The sequence below is a fragment of the Parasteatoda tepidariorum genome, chromosome X1 (genome assembly GCF_043381705.1).
Source record: "Parasteatoda tepidariorum isolate YZ-2023 chromosome X1, CAS_Ptep_4.0, whole genome shotgun sequence".
NCBI lineage: Eukaryota > Metazoa > Arthropoda > Arachnida > Araneae > Theridiidae > Parasteatoda > Parasteatoda tepidariorum.
Window position 1 is genome coordinate 69,934,362 of NC_092214.1, and position 22,194 is coordinate 69,956,555.

The 22,194-nt window shown below is 29.4% G+C and overlaps 1 protein-coding gene across 1 annotated transcript in view; it reads left to right on the forward strand.

The window, feature by feature from the left end:
- LOC107450999 (RNA-binding protein FXR1) overlaps positions 1–22,194 on the forward strand; it is a gene marked incomplete at its 5' end in the record, with an annotated part of 61,246 nt that overhangs the window by 33,473 nt on the left and 5,579 nt on the right. Inside the window, 3 exon segments of the mRNA XM_043041103.2 lie at positions 5,839–5,919; positions 12,889–13,114; positions 14,352–14,498. Coding sequence (XP_042897037.2) covers positions 5,839–5,919; positions 12,889–13,114; positions 14,352–14,498 — 454 coding nt within the window.

Sequence of the window (22,194 nt, forward strand, 5' to 3'; positions counted from 1 at the left end):
TATGCCCTTATGATGGTTTATAAGTTTTTTCTCATCAAGCTCTATTTTAAAAACCTAAAATCAACTTATTTTATCAAAACATTTCAACTCATTTTCAAAACATGCATGCACAAGAACATAATTAGAATATATAATATTTTGTTCTTCACATAAAATATTTTCAAAATAATTAGTCTTTTTTATATATAATGCCATTATTCCACTAAAAGGAGGAGCTCTGTCATTTAGGGTTCCATAGCCAAAGAAAAATATGAACTGCAGCATGAACTTTTTAAATTTTAGATTCCTAATTTTTATTCTTTCTCCTAAACTCCTGAAAAATATAAATTTTTCCTTTGCAATTCATGCAAATAGAATTTTCTATAACTTCAATATTTTCTGTAAGGAGACTACATCAAAAAAATAATAATTTTGTCTTAAATTCGATGAATGTGTTTACATTTTAAAATAAAAATGTTTTTTTAATGAAATATTTATATTTTATAATTGCAAGAATATCCAGGCTTTAAGTATTAAAGTATTTTATCAAAAAAAGCTTTGAATGATTTCATAAAAACTATTCGCACTGTTAGTGACATTCACTAACGTATGAGTTTTAGTTGGTGGATGGTTATCTGTAATAATTNTAGTTTAAAATGTTAAATTTTAGTCTATCTTTAACTAAAATTTAAGTCCTTGAGAATTTTATAATAAGTCTTAAAAAGTCCTTGAAAAGTACTTGAATTTTATTTTTATAGTAGAGCATGAACCCTGATTGTCTTTGGCTAACTACGCAATGTTTTTTTTCCCACTATTTTCAAATTCTATCAGGAAAAAATTATATTTATTGAAAATATTTCCATATTTCTCCTAGTGTCAAAAGTTTTCATTTTTAATTGAATCAGTTTAATTGAAATTTTAAATAGCCACTCAATTCTATTTAAAATTTCAATTCACATGAACGGTATCATTTTCTCACCTTTCTTTGCAATTATAAAGGAATGTGACAGAGGATGCACCTAGCAAAGAAATTAGATACTTCAAAAGTAGTGGAAAGTTGTACAATTTCTTTTGTAGGAATTTAAAGCAGAAATAGTTTTGTAAAAAAAATAATAATAATTTAGAAAATTGATAAAGATGGTTTGATGAGATAAAAACTAATGTTTCAGGGCATAAATGACTGTCCGGTTCCAGGAGAAGGTACACATTGATTTATTCATAGAATGTTTAAAAAAATGTCCTTAGTAAGAGGTGTCCGTAATGTGAGGTTTCACTGTGTGTGTGTGTATATATATATATATAAGTTCATTTATTTAAAATAACATTCAATAAATAATTTTGTGTTGTAAGAATGATTATTTTACATTTTTTTATAATACAAGACTTATTTTAATTTATTATTTTTTAAAAAAAAATCTATTTTTAACTTAAAATGTTAAAGAAAATAATGCATTTGCTGAAGATTTAAATAATATTTCATGTCCAATATTTGTCTTGAAAAAACAAAATCAAACCGTGTGTATAATGGTTTTAGATCAACTAACCTCGGTTTCCCCTATAATTTAAATTTCATTCCCAACTAATAAGCTTCGTCACCAGAGTTTACTTATCAAGATAATGAAAGCCATTTAACGCAGTAAATATCAAACATTGATATAAGCAGCACTGTTTTTAATTTTGTTATTAACTTTCATGCCATCATTTGCATGTTTTAGTGAACTACATGTTTGTTCAAATGGTAGACTTTATTGAATAAGTCAATCTCAGAAGAAAGAATTTATAACACCTAATATTTATGATAAAAATTAAATATTTTAAAATTAATATAAATGTTATTGATATCGTAAATTGAACCATTATAATAATTTTGGAAAGACATAAATAGTAACTGCTTTTTAAAAATCAAGATTTTGAGTCATAAAAACTTTAAATATTTTAATTTATTAACTTTTTAAAAATTAATAAATTTATTATAAAAGTTAGTAAAATAATTCATTTATTTGCATATTGAATAAATGTGCAAATAAATGAATTATTTTACAATCTCAAACAATATAAATTAGAAAATAAAAACCATATGTATGTATAACAGTGCTTGCTAAAATTGTACATAAGGACGCATTATTATACAAATGAAGGAAAAACTAAAAAAATGTGATCACAATAAAATAGCATTGATATAACAATCAAAAATAAACCCTCAAAAAGTATTTAAAAGAGAAAAACATAAATAATTTCAACTTAATAAAAATCAAAAGTTAATTAAAAATCGAATCGTCAATCTCAATCTCTTCAGGAAAACTAAATAAGGACTCAATTCTTTTGTACATCTTAACAACTTTCTTGTGTCGTCAAACATTAACTATTAATTCAGAATAAAATGAAATTGATTAAGTTGAATAATCATTTTTAATTATCAAAATCAGCACAAAACCTCTCCACCATTTTTATAGCTTTGGCGTCGCCAAATATTCAAACTTTATGCAATAAACTAAACTGTAACTAAAAATATTTAAAGGCTGGTAGAAAGCATAGAGCCGAAGCGTTCAACATATAAAAAGCACTCAACAAAAGTTAAAGAATTTTTATATCGTAAAATTTATTTTTCTAATGGCTATGTTCAATTATGAGATAGAATTAACAACTGCACTCAGCCTATCATCACCAAACTGACCAACGAAAAAATGCTACTGCTGAAAGAACTGGCCTTTGTCTTGTTTTAGAATCGTTTGCTTTTTTCTAGGAAATATCCACTAGATGTTTCTTTATTAATTTTATCTTATTGACTATCTCTATTCTCATTTTTCTAAATTGTAAAAATTAAATTTATAATTTTACTCAAATTATTTGCATTTGAAAACCGTATAATTTATCAAATCTAAAAGTATCTAAATACAATATATGCCGTATTTTTCTGCGAAAGCGCCTAGGCACTATCGAAAACAGTTGTTTTTTACTTGCATGCGGCACTTATGACGAAATACTTTTTAGTAGCAAAAAAATTTATCAAGGAAAATTATTTAAGATGAAAAAATTTTCTGAGAGAAAGACTATTAAAAAAATAATAATAAAGTCGACGAAATATTCGCCCGTATCTCGATCTGCTGCAGAACAATCGCCAATTCTTAGCAAACTTTCGGCAGCAGCCTGCTGAAAAATAAACTAAATAATAATTTTTGAAAAAACATTGCATAAGGAGACCAATTTAAAAGGTATGCATCTTGTATCCACCCCCAGCTTAAAGAAAAATCGCAAGCTAGAAATCCACTTAGCAATTGTAATTGGAGCGAGCAGATAAGGAAGTAATAGAACCCCAAATCTTGCACTCACGGGACCGACGAAATTCCAATATGGCACCCATATATTACTATAATTTAATTGTTAATTTCAGAAAATCCAATAAATTTAGTTAAGTTTCGATCGTAGATTATGATGGAGTGAATTTAAAACTGGACCATCTTGGGAAATTTTATTAATTAAATTAATAAGCTATATAATATAATTGAGAAAAAAAATAATCCAGAGGAGAAATAATTCAAGAAGAAATAATCGTTTATTTTTCGGAGGAAGATCATAGTTCTCGTTTAGATAACATTTTGTTTTAACAATATACGCTCACCTCACATAAAAAAAAGCTACCAAGGAACTACAAAAAAAGTAACAATTATTACTAGGAAACTGACAATGAATAACTACAAAAAACAAGCTAACTACAGTGTAACGTCCCTTTTCCGGAAGAGTCGATTTCCCGGACACTTTTTAACAATAAAAATAAACAAACATTTCTTTTCCTTCCCCTCTCTTTAAAAAAAAAGATGGCTTTTGACAGGTTTTTTCCTTTCTTAGCTTCTAGTGATTTATGCATTGAACCCATAAATCAACAGAAAGGGGAACAGAAGATCTACCAAGTTAGTGATGCTCCTCCTGTGGAATGCAGGAAAGTGTGGGAGATTTATTTTCAAAGGAGCACAACAGAGTTCTCTCCCCCCTTCTTTCCTATGCAGCTGGCTAGTAAAAGAGGCATTTCCTGGACCTTTTTTATTAGAGTGTTAGGGAAATACTGTGAAAAAGGGGTAAACACAGCAAGCGTTAAAGTGGGGGGATCCCCTTTAGTCACATTAGAAAAATATAAGGAGAACCCTATCAGCATGCAGCACCTTTATGCTTGATTGATGGCCAATGATGGAAGAAAAAATAAGAATTTGTCACTGCCCCGCCCTCAACTTGAATGTCAAATAAGGAGGAAATGAATTTTCTTCTCCACCTACCCACCTTAATAAATGACGGGAATTTCTCCTTATTTGCTGGAATCATTCTAGTTCGAAATGGTGGAGATAGCAATTAATATTTTCATAACTGTCAATTTTTTTTGTTTTCTATCTTTATTTTTATAATAGCAATAATTTTTTTTCATCTAATATTTTGTTTTTGATTGATTATATATCATTCTAATACTAAAACATTATTTATTGCCCGAAAAATAATGTTTATTTATTTATTTATTTTTTTTGCTTCTTAGATTCAGATCATTTTAAGCTTTGTTTACCTTGGGGGTCTATTATACGGGAAAATCTAATATCCAGACTTTGGGAAGTCCCGCCGATTCCGGATACGCCGACTTTCCACTGTATTAACCAAAAAAATAAAAACAAATTAACAGTTAAAAACTAATAAAAAAGCCGCAAAATAAAATATAAATAAATCGAATTAAAAAAAATGCAAAGGGGATAGAATTCACTTTGTATCCCGTGGTGTGGCCAATTTATGGTCAAACAGGAGAGGAAAATGTGGGAACAAATCAGTAGAGCACAAACACAGCTGTCAAGATTGGTTGATCAGTTTCTTCCAACTTGCATTGCTTTATTTTGTTCTTTGGAAATGCAGGTGTTTTTACTTTTCACTTTATTTTTAACTGCTTTAGAAACAGATGTTTTGTTTGACACAGATTCATTATTTTTTTCAAGCTTTTTCTATTTTTAAAAGATAAAATAAAAGTTACTTCTATAGAATAAAATTCCAAATTAAAAGAGAATTCAGCTAAATTTTTTTTTTGTCTTATCTATAAAACTTTCTTTAAAAAAATTAGATCGAATTAAGTGCGGAATTTCGAGTCCCAGTGAAGTATATTTGTGACTACCAGTTGGCCAAAGTCACAAATAGTCGTGGAAACTTTTACATTATATCACAAGACAGAGTTACACCACAGTAACATTATGACCTGCTTGAGACAATTCAAAACGGTCACACCTGTGACTGCTATGACTGTTTTTAAGTTTATAATGACAATCTGCAATCTGGGTACATTAATTGCATAAAATATTTTACTGTAAAAATTTGATTCTGATGAAGATTGTATTCTGATTTATTTTTAAATTTCATCATCTATTGTACGTTCTAGTTTTTTTTNTTTTTTTTTTTTTTTTTTTTTTTTTTTTTTTTTTTTTTTTTTTTTTCTTTCATCACATTGCTTAAAGATATTACAGTGAATTAATGCTCTTCCAAATTTTCTTCATAACTGCCTTTTTCTTTTTAAAATAGAATTTCCAGTAGCTATATGGATTTTATTACTGTAGCTCATAATATCTCCAGAACTCTTTTAATTTATTTGTTCATTGTATTAATAACATTGTTACTTATTTTATAGGTCATTTTAGTTGTATTGCATTCTATTTGTTCATTATTTACACATACTTTTATTTTTATTATTTAGTTTATTTTTCCAGATAATGCAAAAAAATTTTTATTTTATAAATATTTTAATTTTTTTCAATGCTTCTTTCTTTCTTTTTTTTTTTTTTTCATTTAAGAAATTTGATATCATCATCCTTTTTTTTAACTCTGCATAAATTAATATTACAGGTTCCCTTTGTTTTTGTTGGAACTGTTGAAGCTATCAGCAATGCTAAAGTTCTTTTGGAATATCATTTAGCCCATTTAAAAGTAAGTTGTTTAGCAACTCTGAACAGGATGATAGGTTTCTTCTCAACCAACATTGTGATGGTTGTAATGCAAATTTAACCTTTTTTTTTTCATTTTAATTGAGAAAAAAAAACTAATTTCTTTAAATGTTCTAATCATTTTTCTTTTATTTCAAAGTTAACTGTTGATTATTCAGGAGTCTGTTTAAGGGGTAAATATATACCATTTTTGAGCATTTCGCGAAAGTCTTTTTTACAAAATTGCTTTGAAAGTCCATGAGTTCCTCTTTTCGGCAAGCAGAAAAAACCGCTTACGTGATCAGTGGTATGAAGAAGGAAGGCAGTGCAATTAAAAAACAGTTACATATTGAGACGTCAAAAACTCGCTGACGTCTGAATATGATTGTTGAATGAATTCTCTCTTCCTTTCTTCTTTTTGAAGGTCCCTGAAAAGTGCTGGAGCAGTTCTCTTTAGGATCTTGATATTTTCATACGATGGTTTGTCTGATAAATATCAGTCGCGAAAATAATTTTCGATCTTGCATGTATTTAAAAAGTGGATTTTTAAACTTTATGTTATAGATAAAATAAGACATGAATAACCTTCTACTGGAGGAAATTATCAAAATGTTGAGTATTATAAAAAAAAGAAAAAAAAGAAATTAAACTTTCAGAAAATAATAAAACCCATCAATGCCAAGGGCTGGGGTAAAATTTTTAATTTTAATTTGACAATAATTTATCTGTAAATAATTCAATTCAAGGTGTTGGTTCTTTAGCATCTGATATGATAGTGAATTTCCCCGAAGATAATCAAATTCAGCTAGTTAATAATTTTGTTCCTCTTCATCAAAATGACAATTTAAATGAAGTGTGTATTCAAGATAAAAACTGTAGAGAAAAAATTGTTCCTGCCCAAATAAGGAGTTGAATTAAAATTAAAATAAAAACCTGTAAATTGTTCTGCCAATAATGTTATTTTTGCATTTTCCTCAAAGGAAATAGCATTTTACAAAAATCGAAAACAATCAACAAATATAGGACATGACAATAAAAAACTAGGACAGACCCTTGTTATTCACTTGTAGGATCTATTTTATTGTATGTATGTGAGACATGGGCACTAACTTTGAGAGATGAGGAGAAACTAGCACCGAACAGAAAAATCCGAAGGGGTATTTGTGGTAGAACTCAGATTGACAGCCTATGGTAAGGGTTAACAAATTCAGAATTATGTAAAGTCTTTAAAGAGCCTGATTTTATGAAATACTTGTAATACTGAAGTATAAAATGGATTGAACATCTGGTTAAAATGCAGGAAGATCGAAACTGCTAAAAACTATTTCTAGCTAAACCTATAGCAACTGGAAAAATAAGCAGACCTCGCCTTAGATGGATTGACTATCTTGTAAGAGACAGATATTCTGAAAACCAACAATTTGAAGACCGTTGCTGAACAAATTGATGCCTAGAAAGGACTTTTGGAGAAGGCCAGGGCCCACTCTGGGCTGTTGTGTTGCCGAGGAAGTCCACTGTTATTAAAAGATTATTGTGTGCGTATAACTTTGAAAAACATCTGAATTTTTTTAACAGGTACCCTAATTAGTAACCTTCATATAAAATCATAAGTTGAAAAGTAAAGCCTTATATACCTGTTTAACATATGCTAAACAGGTAAATAAATTTGTATATTATTCTTTTTGTATATTACTTTTTAATATATTTGCAGTTGTACCAACAATGGTTATTTTGAGATAATCATTTAGAAAGGAAAATTATTCTTAAAGAATATTTAATTAATTTACCCTTAATAATGATGTTACCTTGCATCATTAAGGATATCTGTATTGCTCTTTAATCATTATGTTATTTCTCTCCTAATAAAGTCTGTTTGAAAATGCAGAGTTAGGCCGAGTTCGTAGTAGTCCTTATATCCCTGGTTAAAAATATTTTGTCCTGTTATTTAGCCTTTTGACCTGTTATTTAGCTTTTTGTCTTCTTTTTCTGATATTCCTGGTTTTTTTTCTTTTTTTTTCGTCTTTTCTTTTTTTTCCCCACATTTAAAATTTACCATTTTAACGAATGTGAGAGTTTAAAATAATCATTAGGAAATTTTTTAAAATCTCTTTCGGTAGGAAAGAAGTAGGAAAAGCTAGTATGTTTTCGCATGTCTATGTCATATTTTCATGTTACATATTTGATGTCAAAAAGTAGTATGATTTTTTCATTTTTTAAACAAGTTTCAAATGAAAAGGAGTTCGTGTGAAAAGTATAATTCCCTTTATTTTCCCTTTTTCTCAGAAAGACAAATTGTTGCTGAATCAAATTTGCTTATTAAAACACTTCCTTTCAATCAAAATCATTTTCTATTTTTTTTTCATTTTTCACCTTTTCATCATTATCAGTGGCAGGCATTTGTTCCCAAGGTCAAGCACAAGAGGTGTTTTTCATGCATAGGATACTGAAGAAAAGTAGATATTTTCTTTCCTTTTTTGGAGTTCTATCTGTAATGAAATAGATTTCATGATTTTAATTAAATATCAGGAGAAGTTTAGTGTTTTCTTAAAAGCAGTGATATTAATGCAATTTTTATTATGTCAAAGAATAGAAGTTGAATAAAAGAGTAATAAAAAATATCATTATGAAGAAACTATTAATAAAAACTTGCAAACAATTTTGAAGAAATTGACCTTTCTTCGAAATTACTATTTCACTACTTTTAAATAATGAATCACTTGCTGAATTCTAAATATGCCTGATATAAAATTTAAACACTGCTGTGAGAATTTTATAATAGCTCATATTCTATTGTAAATAAAATAATGTATTGTAATTTTATTGTATGTTATAAACTTTTTTTAATGATATGTGGCTGTTGAAGTTGTTTGAGATTCAACTTTGTGTGTTATGCTATTGTAACTGTAACAAACTGAAAGTTTGTTGCTGATCTAATATGGAGGCATGGGTGCTATTCTTCTGTCTGAGTCACTAATTTCTGTCTTGTTAAAAAAAAAAAAAATTCCTTCGACGCTTTTGATTTTGCATAACTTTCTTTTAAAATAAAAACTCCTAAATTTTACTAACATTCTAAAAATATGCAATTTTCTAAAAATATGAATCACTAATTTTTTGATAGTACACAGGGATTGATGTCCTATATTTCCTATATATTTACTTTTTTTTAAATTAATGCTTTCCATTTACTACACATAATCCAGAGCAATTTTGTGATTGACCAATAAGTAAAAAAAATAAATAAATTAAGCTATAATGTCAACAGTCAAAAAATAAAGCAATATGCTAATCCAGATCATATTTGAAAGTAATATACATGTGCAAATGTTGATGTCCTTGGAGAAACTGAAAATGTTGCTATTGAAAAAATATTGGAACAGTAGTTTTGATTTTAAAGGAAGTGAAATTGTTAGACATATGTTCTTTTTTAACTTGTAATGGCAGCCCTCACATGTTTTCATGGTCAAGTTTCTGTAGAACAAGACTTCTCAGTATACAAGAGAAGAGAAAGCCAAGGGCTGTAGAATTGGGGAGAAGAAGAAAGATCAAGAATAAGTTTTAGCACATTAGTGAGTGTAAGAATTATGAAAGATTTGATTTAGAAAAAAAAAAATGCAATTGATGAAAATTACAGGGGTGTCATGCATTTGCTTGTATTATATTTAATGTAACTGTAATAGAAATATATATTATTTATTAACAAAAACCAGGTTATAAATTATACCAAAAAAGCAGGTTAAAAGGAAAATTTTATAAATCCTTTTTTCGTTAAATTTTGAAATAATGAAAAAAATTGTCAATTAAGTTATTCTATAATAATTGTTAATCACAACTGCCATTTGAGCAATAACTTTACAAAATCTCTTTATTTATTTAAAAAAATAAATATGCACTAAAAGAAAAAATCAGAATTTATATAGTTCTTTTTTCTGTGCCATATTATCATAAATTCTTTAACGTTCAGAACTAAAATTGCAATATTAAAGTTAAAGTGATAGAATTTTCATTGCTATCATGTTTTTTATTTATTTTGATAAACCTATATTCAATGCTAACTTCATAAATATAAAAATTTATTATTTTTCCATTTATTTGCATTATTACGAAAGATCCAAAAAAAAAAAATTTAAAATGTCATTTCAATAGTACTGAGATTAATTACACTTCAAGTATTTACAAGAGTAATTTTACTACATGAAGCTTATTGATCGCAAAATATTTACAATATATTTTAGAACTAAAAATCAGTAAAAAAAGAAATTAAAATCTAATTATAGAATATAAAAAAATTAATTTTTTTAAAAATCAGCTGATTTAAATCTAGTTTTAACACAGAAGATATAAAGAAGGGATGATATAAAAAAAAATCCAATATTATAAAATATATATGTATACACTGAGTGGCCAAATTATTTAGACCACCCTTTCAGTACGCTGTTGGGCCACCTTTTGCGCGTATTACTGTCTTAATTCGTCTGGGCATGGATTATATGAGATGTTGGTTAGTGGTAGAAGGTATGCCAGACCATGCTCGCTGAACTGCACTTGCAAATTGCTGCAAATTTGATGGTACTGGATCCATCTGTCTGAGCACCCATTCAATTTCATCCCACAAATTCTCACTTGGATTGAGATCTGGGGATTGTGCTGGTCAACGAAGCAAGTTAAATTCTCCATCATGCTCTTCGAACCATCTGAGGGCAATGCCAGCTTTATGACAGGGAGCGTTGCCCTGCTGGAAGTATCCATCCCCGCCAGAGTGCACCATTGACACAAACAGATGTACTTGATCTGCTATGATACTTAAATACCCTTGGGCATTAAGGCGTTGTGGTACAGGAATTAAAGGACCCATACCATAGCGTTGCCACCACCAGCTTGAAGTGTCGTGGCAATGCAGTTGGGGTCCGTGCTTTCGTGCTGTTTTCTCCATATTCTCATCCTGCCATCTGCATGATGCATTTGAAATCGTGATTCATCGGACCACATGACCCTCTTTGCACATTGGAGATGTCTGCGCGTATTTAAAGCAGGCAGTAGAGGCTTACGAACAGGTCGTCTGCTTTCATACCCTATACGCCGCAATGTGCGTCAAACAGTTTGTTCAGAGACGTTCACAGTTGCTCCTTGATTAAGATCACTTGCAATTTGTCACACTGTTGCTCTCCTGTTGCACTGCACAACTCTGGCCAGTCTTCTCTCTGATCAAGCATTCAGTACCCTATGACGACCAGAAGTCTGACGTTGAGACCCGGTTTTTTGCTTGATTGTCCATTTTTTGTACACGTTAACAACTGCTGCTCTAGAACACTTCACAAGTGCAGCCGTTTTGCTGATACTCGTTCCGACACATCTCGCACCCACAATCGTTCCACGTTGAAATTCAGTTAAATCACTTTTCTTTCCCATTTCTGAGCAAGCAACACAGTATAACTGATGACTCGCTTGTCCAGCATTCCCGTGTTAAAGTTATCCTAGCGGCAGCGCTGTGACGCAATAGCTTATTTGCGTAAAACTCTGAGGTGGTCATAATAATTTGTCCACTCAGTGTATACTTTCGGTCGGTTAGACAGCACTAGTAAATTCAGCAATTTTTTTTTAATATTTAAATTAGACATTCACAAGAAAATAAATAAAATGTAGTTGAATTTACTTATGTCCAGCTAACTGAAAAATGCCTATAAACCTCACAGCAATTTAATGCGGGGAAAAATCAGAGGAGAAATTGAAAGATTTTAAAGAAACCTTCTCTTCAGCTCAGGTTGTTCTTGAAGTTAAGTTAACCAGAGCTTTAAATTTTGGGCCATGGTTAAGTCTTATGAATGCTGGCAATCATAAAACAAAACTTTTATTAAAGGAACTTGCATAATAAATTTTAACGTTCAAACTAAGCATTGTGTTAAATAAAATTTATTTTTAGTTTTAAATAAAATTTAACAATCATTTCCTTTATGGTATGCATTGAAATGAGATCCTTGACACTTTTTTTTTATTCTTTCTATCAAAAAGGAATGTTTAGCTACTTTTAGTCACCTAAACTGACTTTCAGCCATAAAAAAGTATTAATTTATTAAGTTATTCATATGTGTTCTGTGATTTCTGTTTAGCTTCGATTTTTGGTCTCATATTCTGTCCTAGAAAAATCCTATATTTTTTCATTGGTCTCTTCTACTCCTGTAGTGCGTAGTTTTGATACACTACAAATCTTAGTCTTATTGGAATAAGTTTGCTTTTTCTTTTAAAGCTAAAGAAATATGCCGCAGAAAATGAAAGTTACAAAGTTATGGATTACGCTATTTTTTTAAATGTTCATTTCCCCTTCTAAGATCTCCAAGCCGTGAACCCCTGGATAAAATTTTACAGAAATTTTTCTGTTACACACTACTCTGCCATTGAATGACATGGGAAAACTGTTTTTTTGATACAGGAAAGCTTACAACTATACTCGGTACAAGTCAGACTTAATGCGCAGGGGGTTAAAAATTGTCTAATAGGTATGTATTTAAAATGTCATTATTTTCTGTAAAATATTGTCCTGAAACAAAATCTGAGTTATGTGGGTTAGACGCTGGACCATATTTTTATAACCTCAAAAACAAATAAAAAGACATTTCAAGTAACTCTTAAGAATAAATTTTAAAATGCTGTAAAAGTGAGACTTGACTAAAAGTTTTTTTTTTCCTGGTAAATTTCAGACCAAAACATACCTTTTTTTAAATGAAAAAGATTTGTTTATGATAGAAATTTATACACGATTTGTGATTTACTGAAATTATAATGTGTAAAACTTAAAAAGATATAGCAAATTGTAGTGTTAAAGTAAGCAAAAAAAAAAAATTATAAAACCTGTATTAAGTATATTGGCTGATAATTTTTTTTTCATATTTCAGTGCAGAGCCAGTCATTTAATTACATAGCAGTAATTTTTTATTACTTGATGCTAGTTTAAATGTTCCAATAGTAATTTTTTTTTCAGGAAGTGGAAAAATTGCGTCAGGATAAACTGGAAATTGATCAACAATTAAGAAGTCAAGTTGGTTCTGTTCCTAATTACCCAATTCCTAGGAGAGGTGCTTATGACCGATCTTATGTTGATAGAGATGGTGGTCCAAATAAAAATAACCTTCCACGAGGTAGGGGTCGTGGAGGGGGTCCTAATCGTCGATGGAGTGGTGCAGATAACAGATATCCCAATAATCAAGGTTCAAAGCACTACATTAGTTTATCTGGCTTATCGCCTGTGTATTTAATGTATCATTCAATTACATTCTTAAATATTCTCTGTAAAACCTTGTTCAGTAGGATAATTCAAAAATGGCTTTTCATTTGTCTAGTTTATGGCTAGAATTACATATAAAATTCAAAATTTTGTAAAAGCGTGTAGAATTTGGCGGTTTTTTTGATTCAGTTACCTTTCAGAGTGATAAAATTTCAATATTTTTCATTAAATCCAAATAATTAAATCATCAATGTTTCATTCCTATTCTTTTCTTTTTTTATTCAAACTAATATTTTTTCATTGTTCTCAGTAAAGATATATATATTAAAATTTGAATAAGTGTTTTTAAAAAGTAAGAATATGTTCTGTAATGTGAAGGTAGAAATTTTTGACACATTGATGTGTTTAAACTTAATTGTAATAGGGAGAACTGTTCCATTCATTACTCCTTTTTAAAGTGCACTTAGTTCTGCAATTTATTTTGTGTGGACTTCAAAAACATATTTTCCAGACCGCATAACAAACAATTTTAGCAAATAAACCTTAAAGTGAATTTTTTTTGTAAGCCGTTTACCTTTATGTTCAATTTCCTATTCCATTAACTTTAAATTTTTGATTGTTTGAAACTACTCAAATCAATTATTCTGAAATTTATCCATTAAATGATGACAGATTATTTCAGAAGTCAGCTTGTCATCTCTATTCAATCAGCCATCACAACTTGTTAGATATGTTTTTAAAATTCAGATTGTCAGTGTTCTAAATTTTATCTAATAAAATGCCATTTTGTGGTACTTTTTTCCCTTAATTGTAAATGTCGGAATAGATTAGTGTAAACAAGTATTTTAATTAATTAGCTTTTGTTAGCAATAAATTTTTACCAAATTTCTTTTAAGGTATTTTAATGGGTGTTTTTGTAAAAAATTGATCAGTTATTGTTCCATTCACTTTAATGATTTTTTGTTATTAATTTAGCTCTGCAAAAAAAAAAGCTTTTACTTATCAATATCTTATGTAGACATCATTAAAAGAGTTCAACAGTGTTTTTTCAGAATTTTTATAAGAATCATGGTTTTCTTATGAAAGGTTTTTTTTTTCAATCTTATTGTCCTCATTTTTAATCAATCCTTTTTTTTTTAAGTATAATGTCAGAAGTAACTGTCATTCCAATCAGAATATACAATAAGCACAATTTTGATACATATTCCTTACAATTATAGGTCATCGACAATTCCAAGAACGCATTGATCGAAATTCAGATTTGCCTCCTCGTCAGAGAATTCGAAATGACAGACGACGCGTGACTGATGAAGACGAATCTGTTCTTGATAGCCATGAAGTTTCAAGCATTGCTAGTTTGGATCAAGGTATCATTTTTGTTACTTCAGTTGCTTTTTGTAATAAGCAATGTAGATTTAGTAAGAAACAGATTCACTTTTTCTTCTAAAATATTTTTCCTAATATTCCAAGTAAAAAAATACGAACATAAAGAGTAAGTAGTTAGATTAAGATAAATGATGGATTTAAAAAAAGATGAACTTAATTATTTCCCTACCCTACAATTTTCAAATCTGAATTTACTGTGATTCATTGTATCAAAGTCCTTAAAAGTTCTTAAAAAGTGCTTAATTTTTATTTTGGAAAATAAGGGCCATTAAAAGTACAGTAGAGAACCAATTATCCGGGATCATCGCTATCCCGGATGTCTGAATTTCCCGGTTTTCTGGATTGACGAAAAAGTGTCATTAATCGATGTTTTATCAAAACCGAATTATAAGGAAAAAGTTTATCAATTTTTAAAGTATGAAGAAAAAGAAAAGCACTCCTAAATTTAAAAAAAAATAAAATATCTTAAAAAAATAACCTTTAAAAGAATAAAAAAAATTGCAAGTTTAGACAAGAAAAACAAGTTTAAAAAATAATAAATTCTCACTTATTTTTTGAAAATAATTACAATTCATAAATTAACTAATATAAATAAAACCAATGGTTAAATAACGCAATATATTTCATACGTAATTGTAGGGGGGGAACGATTAATAAGAGCTATTAATCTAAATAAAAACAACGCTTGAAAATTATCAAACCGAAACAATAGTTTTAAAAGGCACTAGCATAAATATTAAAACCCAGAACAAGGCAAGATCAACCTACTTAAAAAAAAAAAAAACTAATGATTAAATTTATGAATAAAAAAAATTTATTGAGTGCGAAATTTATCGTGAAAAGAAAAAGAAAAAATCAAACATAGTGGAATCAGAAAAACAAAACTGCAATCTACTTCATAAAATAATCGAATGTNAAAACCTCACCACAGTTTTCATTCAAAAACGCAGTTGCTATTTAAAAAAATATACTAAAACATGTGACGGAATGACACAAAAAAAAGTTACTTTTATTTAATATATTAAACTTAAAATGACTTAAAGGCTATGTTTTAAATGTTTAAATTTTGTACTATATGCATATTTTTATCAAAATATTGCAAAAGAAAGATGCATTTCTTTTATTTTATAAATATTTTTCAAGAAAACAATTTGAGCACAAATGTGAAGAATTCACTTGTCATTACTTTAGAATGCTGCCAGATTCAAAAAACTTATAATTATCAAAAATTAAACAGTAATATGTAGACTTTGGCTATTTTTGAACATATTTTTAAAATTAAAATATGCAATTCATAAAAAAAAAAAATTCACTTAAAAGTTGACACTTTCGTGTAATTGCCCTAATATAAACAAAACCAATGGTTAAATAACGCAATATATTTCATACGTAATTGTAGGGGGGGAACGATTAATAAGAGCTATTAATCTAAATAAAAACAACGCTTGAAAATTATCAAACCGAAACAATAGTTTTAAAAGGCACTAGCATAAATATTAAAACCCAGAACAAGGCAAGATCAACCTACTTAAAAAAAAAAAAAACTAATGATTAAATTTATGAATAAAAAAAATTTATTGAGTGCGAAATTTATCGTGAAAAGAAAAAGAAAAAATCAAACATAGTGGAATCAGAAAAACAAAACTGCAATCTACTTCATAAAATAATCGAATGTTTAAATTAATAAACAATTCTCCTTTTATTTTATTTTTATAAAAGCCTGATTTTTAATTTAAGCAGATGTGATTCCACATCAAGAAAAATTTGCAAATGATACCCTCACTTCCAAAGAATCAGAATTTATTCAAAAGGAAAATATTTTATTTTTATTAAGCGATGTCAAATGGATAAATATATTTTTCTCTTTCATCATCTGTTCTCTGATATGCATGTGCAATGCATTTTCCCCACCCCCTCCTAAATCAAAGAGAAAACGAAATCAGCATGCCACTCCTTTGAGTTCAATTGACGGCCTAAAGGAGAAAATAAAACATTTGTCCCTTCCCTGCCTCCTCTCGATCTAAAGATCTTCAAGGTCACGGAAGAAATGACATTTCTCTGGGTAAACGGGAAAAAGAATTCTCCCCTTCCTCGCATTTTCCACTACTCAACTTCGAAGGATGAGTCCAATTTCAGCTTTTTTTTCATAATCGTTTTAGTTTAAAATGGCGGGTAAACCGAACAATATTTCTCCCGGTTATCTGGATACCGGATAAATGCTTCTCTATTGTATTTAATTTTGGTACAAGGTTTTTAAAAGTACTTGATTTTTCAACATCACTATAGTTGACAGGAACAATTTTTCGGTCTTACAAATATTTATAACATAAAGTCGTTCTTTTGTCATCTAGAATTTGACCATGCTTCAAGAGTAGAATATTTTAGAGAGACTAGAAAGAATGTGTGTGAGGGAGCTAGAGGCATGAAAACATGTCTTTTCATTAATATCTTATTCCTATTGCTTAGAATGATACTCTATGAGGAGAGTGAAGCATTCCAAAATAAAATAATAGTGTGTAGACAAGGGGGATACTGCACATGGAATCTTGCCATTTTTTGTGGGGGGGGGGACAGTTAGTTCTAAGTAGAAGACCCACATTAACCTTTAAAATCAACAGAATTCAAGAAATTCGGTTTTACTGGTAGCGCATGTGCTTATAAGAACAACATAAAGCCCAAAGATAAGAAGTATCAGAAAAAATGTTTGAACTAGAATCCACAATGAAAACTAAGCAGATTTTTACACAAAAATTTAAATCTGCTCAATTAAAGGATCCCAAACTTTTTGTTATGTCTATTAGATTTAAATTTAGATTTTTTTAATCATTGTTCAATTAACATTGCAACTTAATATCCTTTTTTAAAAAATTCTTCAAATTTTTGGTTGCTTTAAAATTAGTCCATGTTTCTTGCTAGATTGTTTTGTAATATTATGTAAAGTTAATTCTTAATTTCTTATTAACAGTTTTGGCTGAAAATAATTTTATGTAAAGCTCATAATAAAAGTAATTTGCTGTTTAGTAATAATTTTAAAATTGTTAAGTTACATACTGTTTTCAATATGTTTTTCCAAACTTTTCAATCTTGTTTTTACAAACTTTTCAATCTTGTTTTTACAAACATTACCTGATAAGGTGATATTACCGGATTACTTAATAATAAAGGAATACCACTTTCAGTTTTAAACTGTCAATTTAGAATAAAAATAAAATATCAAATCATAATAATAGTAGAGAATAATATTAAGAATGATAGAGGATGCTAAAGAAATATTACAAATAAATGTCTGTAAATAATGAAAAAATAAATAGTTTATCAGTATTTATTAATTAAGAAACCTTACCAATTTTCTGGCCATAGGAATGTGTTGATAACTTTGAAAAACATTTTGACCCTTTTATTTATAGATTCCACCGAAAACTAATATAAAAAGCATATTGGTTTAAAAATTACAAATCTTCTCAAGCATAATAGTATTTTTATTTTATAAAATTTGTTTATAAAATATTGATTGCAATGAAATTAAAAGCCTAATGGAATGATTTAAGGTGCTTAGATATTAATAGGGCCTGTATTTATTTGAAATAGGACTTAATGAAAACTACTTTCATGCGTAACTCTAATTGAACTTTTTAGTATTAAATCTTTTAATATTTACCCATGTAACATTCTATTAATAGAAAAGAAAGAATTTTTTTGGCATAACTGAATATTAAGCAAAATTACTCACGATTGAAATTGTGATACAGTAAAATATAAAAACTTGTTCTAATAATTTTTTCAATGTTTTTTCCAAATATGAAAAAAAAAGTGAATCTTAATTTCTGCACTTTAATTTTACAATTTAATTTTAATGAAATCATTGAAAATGGAATGCGATTAGTTTCAGACATGTCGTTAACTCTTAACAATCTGAAAATATTTTTACAAAAGACCCTACCTGGGTAGGCAAAAGTTGCCTGTTCCTACTTTGGCGAACCCTGTTAATTAATACAATTATATTGGTACTTGCATTGTAATAAAATTGTTTTTTATAATTTTTTATTGAATATAAATATATAATTTTTTATAACTTTTTAAATATCTTTTTTAAAAAAGGTAAATAATTGACATTGTCACTGACTGCATATGTATATTCGATGATAAGCAATCTTACTATTTTTAAGGTCCTTAATTTTTTCAAAAAAAGGTGCTTAAAAGTCCTTAGTTTTTGCTTTGCTAAAAGAGTGGGAACCCTATAATTGTTTTCAAATAGTTTTATACTCCATAACCAAAAATATAATAAAAGCTCAACTATCTGGAATGCATTGGAAATTCTAAATACTGAAGTGCCAGAAATTACTATTTTGTATATTACTGCATTTTCATGCCTTGATAAATATACATGTACAGGTATAGGACAAAATAATAGGAACACCTGTGAAAGAATGGAGTCGTTCTCGACCGTCCAATAAGCGACGGGCACGTGTCGCAAGAATGTGCCACCTAGTGGTGATGAAAGGCAAGGTATCTGTCTAGCATTTGGCAGTGTGAGATTTGTATGGGAAAAATCTGTTTCTAGCAAAACGAGATTATGTCCGACCTCTCTGACCTTAAAAGAGGCATGATAATTGGAGCGTCCGTGTCCAGAACAGCGAACCTTGTAGGTGTTTCAAGGACCACTGTATCAAGGACTCTGTCGGCATACACAAAGTTGGGTAAGGTGTCTTCGGCGAGGCACAACAGCGGCAGGAAGTCGAAGTTGTCAGACCGTGATAGACGGGTGTTGAAGAGGATAGTCGCTCGAAAACGCAAGACTACACTGCCGGTGATAATATCCGAGATGAATACCCACCTTCAGAACCCTGTATCCATGGAAACTATTCAACGGGAGTTGCATGCTGCTAACATTCATGGCAGAGTAACTATTCCAAAACCGTTAGTTTCAGTGCAGAATGCTTTGACGAGACTACAGTGGTGCCGAGACCACCTAAAATGGACACAACTGCAATGGGAACAAGTTATCTGGTCTGATGAATCCTCTTTTACACTATTCCAGACCACCGAACGTGTGTTCGTGTGGCGAACGCCGGCAGAAGCATTTCATGTTGACTGCCTGGTTCCAACCGTGAAACATGGAGGTGGTTCTGTGATGGTGTTGGGTGCTATATCTGCCCGTAGATTGAGGCCTCTCGTTGTCTTGAGGGGGGTGGTCAAAGGGGACCATTACCAAAGCATTCTTGCAGATCATCTTCACCCTATGCTTCATACTCTCTTTCCGGGAGAACGTCCTGTGTTCCAAGATGACAGCGTCCCTGTTCACACGTCTTACTGTGTTCAAACATGGTTAAATTAGTATAATGCTAAAGTGGACCATCTAACGTGGTGTCCTCAGTCCCCTGATCTCAATATCATTGAGCCTTTGTGGGGTTTTTTGGAGAAAAAAGTATGTGCTCGGTTTCCTCCTCCACCCACACTCTCTGAACTTGAGACAGCCATGCAAGAGGAATGGCTGCAAATTCCAATGAATTTTGTTCAAGACCTTTATTTGTCAATCCCACATCGAATGCAAGCTGTCATTCAGGCCAAAGGTGGCCCAACTCCCTATTAATAAAATATTTTCATTTTTTCACAGGTGTTCCTATTATTTTGTCCTGTACCTGTACCTTTTCTTAATAAGTATGCAGATATTGACAAAGTAACATTTTATAACTAATAGCAATTGGGCTATTTCTTGATAGAATAAGCTTAATATTCCAGTAAGCTAGGGGTGCACAACCTTTTTCATTGAAGGGCCACCTGCACAGCAGATTGACCAATGAAGGGCTGCATGCCAAAGTGTTTAGACCGACATATTGAAAGCAATTGTTGGTGGTGATTGTTATCTAAGCATCATTGTTTATATAACACTAAATTCTTTTTGTCGGTTAACCTTGTAATCTCTTTGCAGAAAATACAATACTTTAAAACGTTTAAAATTAGAAAATGCAAAACTGATTACTTAAGAAGGAAAACAGAATTCGAAAATCAAAATAAATTTATCAGAAAAAATTTAGATAAATTGAAATAATTAAAACACTGGAAAAATTGAAATTTTTTTTATCATATTACAAAATACAAAAGTCCATTTACACATAAATTTTAACGTAAAATTTTTTTTCATAGAATTAAATTTCGAATAAATAAATATTCTAGTTATTAATATAAATTCAAGTTAAATACTTCGATTTAATGAAAGTATATAGGGTTAAAAATGATTAAAACTAAAACAAAATCCCTTAAGTGGAAAATAAGATTTAGCATTTATTAGGGAATGTACTTTAACTTTCAGACATTTTTATTTTAAATTAATAATAAGAGGCTGAGAGAGGAAAGAAAAAGAAAGAAAGAGAAGACATTAAATTTTAAGGAACTATATTCCTTAATAATAAAAAACTATTAAGATACTTGTTTAAAACTTTTTATGACAAATATATTTTTAACATGACACTTACTATTTACAATTAATACGCAATCAATAAAATTTACATTACTTTTTGAAACTTATCTTGATTAAATTTTTTATACAGTTAAAATTTAATGATATACAATTCATTTCCCAGCATATAATCATAAATGATATAAAATGCTCCAAGAAGGTAGAAAATGGTTTAAAAAAATTTTTAATTTTGCAAATTACAGTATAAACCTGTAATTTGCAAAATTTTTGAATATTGTGATAATTTTATCTACTTGATCATGTGATATTTTTTGAGCCATTAAATGAAAATGTAAAGATTGTATTTAAAGACTACTCTGTAATTTTAAACAGGCCAAATTCATTCTGGAAAACAGTCTTTCGACAGAAGCTGTTGTTGTGGGTAGTATTAAACTTCGAGCAAATAACATAATCAGTTTTGGAATTTGTCCTAAATGGTGTTCTTCCTTTCTGGGTTTTTAAATCGCGGAAATACAAATAGCGATGTGTTATTTTTTAATTGCTTGAATAGGAATTGCTATGTGTTATTTTTTAATTGCTTAAATACGAATTGCCATGTGTGATTTTTAAATTGTGTAAATAAAAAACTCGATGCTTGTTTTTCAAATCGCGTGAATACGAATCGTGTGGCTTTTAAATTGCGAAAGGACTACTTACAACACTTGATTTTTAAAATGCATGAATATGAATCGCGATATATGGTTTTTGAAACGCGTGCATATGAATTGCGAGAAAAGTAGCAATGGGTGATATTTTAAACGCCAGAACATGAATCGCGATATGTGATTTTAAATCCCGTAAATACGAAACGCGATGGATTATTTTTAAATCTCGTTAATGTTAATACGAAATGCGATGCGCAATTTTCAGATAGCGTTAATACTAATTACGATGTATGACTTTTAAATTACATGTGACAACAAAAAGAATGGGTTCGATGTGTGTTGTTAAACTTGCACGTGTTTCATGAGACTAAAGAATTATGCCGTGTTTTGAAATTTTTTTTTTGCAAAACGGACCGCGCTTAATATAAACACATCTCGTTTTTTTTTTTTCCTGGGAAGGTGTTGATTTGGCTAAGATACGTAATTACTTTTTAAGTTACGAAAAAAAATTAAAACTGAATCGAATTTCAGGAGTTGTAATATTGTGTGAAAATATCAGGTATATTCTAAATCACAAATAAAAATGCAGCAATAACGGGAAAGAAGAAAAAACAC